This window comes from Centroberyx affinis, unplaced genomic scaffold, assembly GCF_046629955.1.
Source record: "Centroberyx affinis isolate AG114_WGS23_722 - 3 ecotype Tasmania unplaced genomic scaffold, CSIRO-AGI_Caff_v1 ptg000514l_1, whole genome shotgun sequence".
Lineage (NCBI taxonomy): Eukaryota > Metazoa > Chordata > Actinopteri > Beryciformes > Berycidae > Centroberyx > Centroberyx affinis.
The window spans coordinates 451,822-461,787 of record NW_027279163.1 but is presented as its reverse complement, the minus strand read 5'-3'; the positions used below and the strand labels follow the sequence as shown (position 1 = coordinate 461,787).

Genomic DNA, 9,966 nt, shown 5'->3' with positions numbered 1-9,966 from the left:
TTGCCGCCAGTTTTCCTAACCTTAAAACAGTTAAAGCTTCTAGTGTTCTTTAATATGGCCCAGACTGTTCATTAACAAGCAAAAGCTGTAAAATCTCCCCAGTCCAGGGATTATATCATGCTTTAACTGAACTTGGAACACAATACATAAATTCTAAAATCAGTGGATGTATATGCAGTGTTTTGAGGCTAATTCTTACAGAATTCTCAAAACAAGAACAAAAAGTCCTAACAAGAGCTTACATGTGCTTGCACCTTTTCTCTTCTGCAGCCCTGCAGCTGCGGGGACTGTGAGTTCAAACTCTCAGCTCCCTCCACAGGCTGGTTGTCTGATTGGCTGAGCACCGACCATGATGTCACCACTGCATGTTATAAGGGCTCTGACAAATAGCCTGGGAGACACATTAGAAGAAACACTGCTCAACTGAGGGACTGAGTGAGTGAGACACACGGAGATTAGGAAAAAGAGAAAGTAGAAAGAAGGACATGTGAAACTGAATACGTGCAGAAACTACCCAAACCTTGAGATTTCTACTTTGTATGGGAGGCCAGGACAACTACCTGTGGAGGTTTGTACATTTATTTTAGTTTGACTTATTTAACATGCTTTTTCCAAGCTATACTTGCTGAAGCCTAGGAGGATATGAAATCACATGGTGGTTTTGGTACAGTAAAGTTATTTTCTTTTCTTTTTTTCTCTTATTTTTTGTGAAAATAAATAAAATAGACACATCAGTACTCACTAGTTTAGCTTAGTTAATTTTGTTTAAAAATGACACATAGCCTTTTACAGTACATGTATTTCTAACAGCAATATTTATTTTTTCTTTTGTTCTCCATGTCAGTGTACTTTATATTATCTGTAAATTGTGATTCTCACTTCACATAATCTGTGTGTGTGCATGTGTGTGTGTGTGTGTGTCTGTGTCTGTGTCTGTGTATGTGTGTGTGTGTTGTCCACATCTGATCTCCTCAGATCATGGGAAGTCCGACCCCCCCAGTGTTCCTCAATGTGAGTGAAGAGACGAACATCTCTTTGTCGGACCCACCTGAGAATGAGGACAGTTACAGTGAGGCAGAAATGGTTCTACTGGGCATGCTCATGTCCTTACTCGTCTTGAGCATTGTCTTTGGCAACATCCTGGTCATCACGGCTATTGCCCGCTTCCAGCGTCTCCAAAATGTCACCAACTGTTTTATCACGTCTCTGGCCTGTGCTGACCTGGTGATGGGCCTCATTGTGGTTCCTTTCGGAGCGTGTTACATCATCTTCAATACCTGGCACTTTGGTAGTTTCTGGTGTGAATTCTGGACTGCTACTGATGTGCTGTGTGTGACTGCCAGCATCGAGACCCTATGCGTCATAGCTCTAGACCGCTATTTGGCTATCACCTCTCCCTTCCGCTACCAGTCTATGCTGACCAAGTGCAAGGCTCGCATTGTGGTGCTGCTGGTGTGGGTGATCGCAGCACTGATTTCCTTCCTGCCCATCCACATGAAGTGGTGGACATCAGATGATACCGAAGCCAAGCGTTGCATTGCGAACAGTAACTGCTGCGATTTCAACACCAACACAGCATACGCCATCACCTCCTCCATCATCTCCTTCTACATCCCTTTGGTCATCATGGTCTTCGTCTACAGCCGCGTCTTCCAGGAGGCCAAGCGGCAACTGCGGAAGATTGACCAAAGCGTGGGCCGTTTTCATAACACCCATAACAACAACCCCGGATCTCTGGAGGCCAACGACGGGCGCAGCACCAAGAAGACCAAGTTTTGCCTGCGGGAGCACAAGGCCCTGAAGACACTGGGCATCATCATGGGGATCTTCACTCTGTGCTGGCTGCCCTTCTTCCTGCTCAACGTGGTGGTGGCCATATGGAAGGTGGACAACATCAACCTCACCTTCCGGATACTCAACTGGATTGGCTACGCTAACTCTGCCTTCAACCCACTCATTTACTGCCGCAGCCCTGAGTTCAGATATGCCTTCAAGGAAATCCTTTGCATGAAGAGGAGCCGCTTCCCAAATCTGGGGCCCGAAAACGGATACATCTACAGTAGGCATAGCTGGCAGAGCGAACAGCAGGGGAGGAGTAAAGGCAGCTCAGAAGACAGCGACCCCAATGAAGGGAGTCTGGGGAAGGGAGAGGGGGTTTGTGGTGTTGTGGACAGAGCAATGGACCCTAATGGGAACTGCAGCAAAGGCCTAACAACTGTCCTTTAACCTTGGACGTCTGAGCACTCTGTCAACAGGACAATACAGAAATGTTTACACTGCTACCATTACTTTTCCAATTGACTAATGTCAAACTAACTGGTGGAGTCTCTGGAGACTGATCTAAGGGAACGGAAATGATGGACTTGTTCGGCTGAGGAGGGGAAGGACATTTATTTCCACACCAGTGAATAAATACTGTAGGTAGATCAATTTTCCTTTTGTTACGTTTGTCAAGTTGACTTTACATCTACCTCACCACTTTATTTTTCAATATCTATTTCTTAATTGTTCATTAAGTTATTTCACATTGACTCACTGTCCACGGTAGGTAGACTAGGACAGTATCTCAGCAGTTTATTTACATTACTAAGTGGTCTGTGCATTATATAACTGATAATAAGCATGCTCAAATGGAATCTGTGGACGTTTCTTTTATCTTCACTGGTGTTCTTGGCAAAAAATCTGTAAATTATAATCTGTATTTATTTCTATGAGGTGTACCACCACCATTTACTAACATAAAAATGGTTTTGTATATATTTCAAAGTAAATGTTGAAGGAGTCCACAGATTCCGTTTGGGCATACAAATAAGGCATGAATAAGAAGTAACTACTTTCCATCTGAACATGTGGAAGAGAAGTATGGCCGGATCAAACTCAAAGCCTTTTTGACGGGTTGTCTGAAGACATACATTCCAAACCAACCAAGACGGCAGTTTAGTTTTCACTCAGTTTTCCTTTTCTTTTGATGCATTTTCTGAGCGTGAGAGATGAGTAACAACAGGTGTGGCAGAACCTGTCTCTCTGTCTCCAGTGCCAGGCTTAGCGCCTCAAACACGCCTGCAATGCTCTGAGGCACTGCTCCCCGCTGTAATGTTTAACAGCCAGTTGCAGGGGAGTTTCTGTTGCCAGCAGATAGCACTGGAGATGGGAACATTCACAGAATGTTTATCTACATCTCAATGGTGCAAGCTGGGGAACGCCTAGGGCCGGCCTCTGCAAATCATATGATAACACTTGCAATCTAATATATCTGCAGGGCTCCAATATCAGTCATAAAGATAATTATCTATTATATTTCAGTTCAAAACAGAAGTCATTATGGTTAATGTGGTTATCCCTGGGTAATGGCCTCTAAAGCATGTAGCCGTTTTATGTATAAATTCCAATGCACAATATTTTGTAACTTTTGCTACTGCACAGCCCCTTGGCTTATCCCCTCTTTAGTCCACTGCTACCAGGTGGTAACATAGAAATAAATGGTAAAATTAATTACCTAATAGTTGCACAATGATAACATCATTTTGTTGCCATTGTGAGACACAAAGACCACTACAATCTCATACCATGCATACCTTGCCATTAGGGAACTGTAAGACAAACCATTAGTCTTTCTTCCCTCCTCTATGTGCCCAGAAGTCCATTTTGTTGCATAAGTGCCTGTTTGTTGATTAGATTATGTGGTTGCTGTGCTTCAGCATGCACAGTGTTTACTGAAACCAGAGAACCCGTTTCCTTAGTCATGGCACAAGGGTACAAACCACACACAATAATAAACAGTGCATAGAAATAGCCAAGTGATAACAAAGTTCCAGGGCTGGAGGTGGTGACCACTCCATTCAGTAAACATAGATGAGAAAAGTGGCCGGCACTCCTGATCAGTGTGCCGTCACTGCTGCTCCCTGACATTTCCCAGAGTCTTCTCAATGTAAACGGATGTCTGGATCTTTATGAAATCTACCTAACATTTGGATAGGACACTGAGGGGTCCAGTGAGCAGGGCCTCTGCTGTTCCAGTTGTTTCCGTCAGTTTCCTTCCATATCTCCTCCCTTCCTCCTTTCTCTCCTCTTTTGCTTTGCAGTCCCCAGGAAATGCCCCAATCCAGCTGAGCCCAGCCCAATAAACATGAATAAATCCATTATCTCCGCTGTTTAGCTGGAGAATCAGATAACTCCCCCCTAAAAACAAGGCTGAGAACAGATCATTAGATTACAAAGTATACAATTCCCAGTTTGCAGGTTGTGATGAAATGCAAAGGGCCAACCTCAAATGATACCTTATTTCTTATCGTCCCTCTTAAGACCAGAGGGGCTCTTGGGAGTGTTGTGTCACTTTTGACATAGGCAGGCATTACTAGGATCAGCACTGAGTTACATAGCTTTTATTGGTGAATTCACCCCATTTTCCTGGTCAAAATGGCTTGCAATCTATGACAAGATCACAGGCACTCTCAAGAAGAGTAATGGAGGTGTTGCTATAGACATAACCCCATTCCCCAGCCTGGCTTGTGATCTCTAGTATGTTCTGATCAAAGTTGCAGCATGCTAAATGTAGCGACTGAGGCTGGGAGGGGGAGCAGGGGTTCTCCGCCAGTCTAAATCAGTGTTAGTGACCTGTGTTTTAGTGCATGTGGCATTGCCTCTGGAGTGAGGTCAGCTGACACTGTCAAAACTGTGAACTTTGTTCCTATCAAGGAAACTTTCTGTACTGTATCGCTAGCTTTAGTTGGCACTGTTGTCAATGACCCCATGCAACGGACGTAAACATGGTGTCATCATACGTCAAAGTTTGCTGTACAAAAAACAAGCTTCTCAGTATGTTTGTTTTCATAGATTTACAGCAACTCAATGTTGGGCTTACTCTTTACGGTCAAGTTGAATGTTATAACAAATGTTCTTACAGTATTTTTCAACAGTTTCACTGTGCAATGTGCACAGCGCACAAAACAGATAAAGATTCTATAAAGCTGAATGGTTCGTTGACTTATTGACATTGAATTTAATTGTTCACTGTTGGATTGAAAAAAATAAAAACATCATCAGGTCTGTATTTAAACAATTGTAATTTTTAGATACACTTCACGAGTGATCGTTTGCATGTCTATTCTATATTTGTGGTGATGTGTTTGTGGTCTTCTTTGGTGCCATTTCTTTTCAATCTGATCTTTATTAGTCCAAGTGGTGTAGGTTGTGAACTATATATCCACACTGCTCCCTCCTGGCTGTGGCCTCTCTTTGCACCTTGGCTGTGTCGGAGTGCTTTATGGTTACTGTTTCATCAATAAGCCTGTATTATGGGGAATGAAATTTGTGTCTTCACCTCCCCATGCTGGAGGACACAATGCAATTATGTGCAATGATTCTTGAATGTCCAGCTGACACTGCAACATTCCAAGCACAGCTTATGGTGTGGAAACACAAGCCATGCCCACTGTGCACTCATGCAGTCTACATACAGTACTCCACCAAACCAGGCTTAGATTACCCTTCTATTAGCCATACCAGCATTGCTTATTTGTGGTTCCACTGAATTTAAAACATGGATCCTGTATATTCTGGATTCTGGACATTTGCCACAGACAGCAAGGTATTTTGCTCGTGTCTTATATTCTAGGATGTAGGGAACATGATATTTACAGTGTACAGGAAATGCATTCAGACATCGATCATTCATAGTTACAGAAAAGCAGCTTTAGAATCGGACATATGTCATGGATGGACAGATTTTAAGATGATCAGGTCCCAGGTTGGCTAATACTCACCAATTATTGTTCCACTGAAAAACAGTCATCCTTACCCACAAGAACAGCTTCACCGTGATTTAGACTAGTTAGTTCACAGTTAGAAAATAGACTTAAAGCAGCACTGTATTGCACTTTCATTAAACATTTTCATGTTTTAGCATTTAAACCACGTGTGAGTTCATGAACTGTCAACCATTAATGGCTGCAGTCGTAATAGCAGTGATGCCATTCACATGTCTCATTATGAAAATAGTCCAGAAAACCATTCTTCTCACACATATACATCAACTAAGCAACTAAAATATTTTATTGGCATTCTGTGGCATACATTAAGGAAGTGCTTTTGCCTACAGATTCTCAGCACAGCTAATGCTGGAGGTTGACTATTCATGAACGTATATATCAATGTATGTAAATGTAATATTTTATTAAAATGAAATATTGCTTCAACCATCATACTACCAAAAAATAAACCTATCGTATGTGAACTTGCTTTATGGTCACAGTGAAAATGTATCAACAGTTGAATGTTTACTAAATGTTTCTTTTTCAAGCTATTTTCGCACAAGTGTTTGTCACTGTTTGTTGAGGTAATGAAACCTGTTACAACATGTGTGGTGTCCTGTGGTATTTATGAAATGCAAGTGTACTGTAACATTTGTATTAAAATAATAAATTATGTACTTGTTGCATGTAATGTCATCACTGATGTGTCCTTCATGTTCATTAAAAATCACAACAATGAGTGGCCTACTTTCCCTACGCAACAGTGTCCTCACTACATAGTCTGGCTGCATGATCATATTAGTATTTCATTTTAGGGAAACGCATTCTTAAACCGATGAAAAGGTGAAATGTTGTGCATCTATCATTTCAACCAGTTAGAACAGCAAACGTATTCGTTCATATATTAACATGATATTTGATAAGCAATTTCTCACAGACATTTCAGTCAATCACAGCAAATTACATCAATTACAAGTTTCTATTGTATCATACATCTATTATATCATACATCAAGCACTGACGGCCTGCCTGAACAATGTGCCCACCTGAGCACATTGTGCCTAACTCAACCTGTTTAGCCCTACTCTTTTCTATGTAGGGACATGCTGAAATAAAATCACATTTGATCACATGTAATGCAGAACATATACAGCATATAGCACTAATGCAAAATAAACAGCCAGTGCCCATTCTAATTCTACCATGAAAACCTCCCCTGAAGAATAGGGTATGTACCATGTGAATGCATGAGTCCTGCACATTGATGGCAATTATGGCTATTTCAGTATGGGAAAACCAGTCACCAGCATGTGATCCAGATGGAGAAATGGACAGAAAGGAGATAGGGATATTATGGAAATGTTTCCATTCTCATTCTGAAACTGCATGTCTGCCCAGTCTTCCAAGTAATCATATTTTTATACAGAGCACCTAATTCTATTTCAGAAATCCAAGGGAGGAGGACAGTAGAGAAATATAGAGCCATAAAAATGTCTTGATACTTGGCACTCAGCCAGATTGAAAAAAATATTTATTCTGCAGTGTTTCTTTCAAGAACATAAAATGTCCATCTGCTGAATGAAGATTAAAAACCTTTATGCTGCAACAATAGTTATCATGGCATAGACATCCATGGCCATGACGACATCAGCTGGTGGGTTTTGTGAATCAGACCACACATGTGACTTCATGGCAACCACACAGCTTGACATAGAACAATGAACTGGCAAGAAGAGATGATGCACTAGAATAGAATAGCCATGGATATATAGCTTGAATAGGAGAAATGTGTAGACATAAATCTACACAAATCTATACATCTGTTTTAAACATATACAGTATAAGCCTGCTCATATATCAACATAAGGGATCCCAGTACCTTGTCTCAGACAGTATGTCTAAACCCTTCTATGTTGTAGAATAGCAGATGAATGCTGTGTGCCTGTCTGCACCTCATCGTGTGTGTGTGTGTGTGTGTGTGTGTGTGTGTGTGTGTGTGTGTGAGAGAGAGAGAGAGAGAGAGAGAGAAAGAGAGTGATAGAAACAGAGAGAGATGGAGAGTCAGGGAAGGAGAGAGAGATATGTTTATCTCCTGTGCTGTACATTTTTCATGCAAATAGTTTGAGAGGTCACAGTTGACAGCTGATGTGTCTATCTGAACTTTCACAATATCCAAATCAACATGTCCTCAGCAGTAGAATAACTAACATTTTCCTTCACATAACTGAGTAGGATGCAGAAAGGAGGACATTTAACAAAATATTAGTATGGCGTCTTTTCTTCCAAGGCACAATATCTGCTGAGCTTGTATGACTGTGGAATATATTTTCTCTAATGTCATTGATATTGCTCTCTCTCTCTTCTCTCAATCCCCATACACACATTCAGATGATAGGGTAGTTTATTTTGATTATCTTCTTGTGTTAATCGGCGTAATGCTATTCTGTCTTGCAACGTGCTGTGAAGATTAATGAGACTGTTACATGATTCAGTCATTCCCTCCAATTACAGAGAGAGCCATGCAGTGGCCTGTGAACTGAACTCTAGAGTGTCTAGCTAGAGCCTGCTCATGTTGAAATAAACTAGTCTAAAAGTCTAAAAGCTTTTCATCAAATCATTATTCATGCCTCCCTCCTCCAGTTGAATTTCATTGTTGAACATCGGCGCTGACGCAGAGCCATCGGCAGTGTAAGTGCACCCACTTCTGCACACAAGAGCTCTTCAATGCCCTCCCCGTAATCATTCAAAACCCAAGTTTTCCATTGCACTGTCACATAGCAATTTCAGTCTAAGTCATGTCAATTGCTCCATGTCCTTCAGGGGTTTAGATGAGCAGTGAGCCCAGTCCACAAGGATATGCCCAGACTTAAGGCTGTGAGATCTGCCACGTGCTCTGTGGAGCTTGTTGACCACATTGAAACGCTGACATAGAAACTTGGAAAACAAATTTCCAACTTATTTTGCCAAATGAACAGTCTAGACTGTCTATCTAGACTATATCCACACATGGTAATACCTGCCAGAGGTATTACATAGGAGCAAGATAAAAAAGGAGGGATTTTTTTCATATCTAGGCCTACCGCATCTTCTGAGTCACAGCTGAAAGCAAATCAAAGCAGCGGGGAGGGAAATGCTTTCTGGAATGAGGGGTCTGTTTTGGTATGAGAAGACTATATTCTCAGATGTGTTAATCATGGCAGTGACATACAGCATGCAGGGTGTGAGCATGTGAAAACTTTGTCTGATGGATCGAAAAGTCCCTTGGCACTTCAATGACTGCAGTGACCATGGCACCGCAATGTCTGCAGCCCCACTCGCTCCCAGGGGCCTTACTAGTGTGTGTGTGTGTGTGTGTGTGTGTGTGTGTGTGTGTGTGCGTGTGCGTGTGCGTGTTTGTTTGTGAGTGTGTGGGTTTATGTGCACGCATATGCGCATCTCATATCGCTGCAAGTCCCACTGAAAAACGAGCTCCACAGGACCCAAGGTTATAAAAGCAAATACAAACTCAAAAGATGGGCTTCAATCTGTTTTCAAGGCCAAGGAAAATGCAATAAAACATATCTCTTCTAAAAAATATTGTACCTCTCCAACATGCTGTGTTCCTTTCCCATGTTTGCTACTCTTGTCACTGCCACACACCGAATACAATTATCCTATAAATTTGGTCATTTGTCATTGTGTCAAACTAATTCATGGTGCCCTATATCTGCAGTCTGCCATATTAGAATAGTATGGCAGAATATAACTGAATATTGTCTGTTATTTGATTTATGGTCCAGTTCCCAAGACCTAACCCCTGAAGACGGAGAGAGTCCTTAAGATCAGAATGTGCAGTGCAAGCACTTTCCCTCAGCTCCCTTCTTAAAATATTGTACCTTTTGCCAGTGAAATAGATCATGATCAAAGAAACAAATCCATAGTGATACCAGCTGCAGAGAAAATCAATAGGGAAAAGCATAATAAGGAGACCAGTGGGCTATAGGTAAAGTGTGTGAACCCAATCCAGCATGCATGCTGGCTTTTGTTTATAGGTCAGGGGAGTTGTTATCTGTGTGTGCATGGTCACGCTCAACAAGTGTGCATGAGTTTATGCTGGAGTGCTGCCTGCAGTCAGCAGATAGAGATGGCTTCTCTATCGTATTTCTCCCATATATTTTCATGTTTTGCTGCAGTGTAATGTCTAACATATTGAAATGGATTTAAAATTGTTTTTCTA

The 9,966-nt window shown here is 41.6% G+C and overlaps 1 protein-coding gene across 1 annotated transcript; it reads left to right on the top strand.

The window, feature by feature from the left end:
• The first annotated feature begins 415 nt into the window (after positions 1-415).
• Positions 416-2,669, top strand: adrb2a (adrenoceptor beta 2, surface a). Its single transcript, XM_071517695.1, has 2 exons — positions 416-568; positions 976-2,669. The coding sequence occupies exon 2, from the start codon at positions 979-981 to the stop codon at positions 2,224-2,226; it is 1,248 nt and encodes a 415-aa protein (XP_071373796.1). The 5' UTR covers positions 416-568; positions 976-978; the 3' UTR covers positions 2,227-2,669.
• The last annotated feature ends 7,297 nt before the right edge of the window (positions 2,670-9,966 follow it).

Excerpts from the sequence above, each read along its gene's own strand:
- adrb2a (XM_071517695.1), top strand. The coding sequence starts at position 979 with ATGGGAAGTCCGACCCCCCCAGTGTTCCTCAATGTGAGTGAAGAGACG.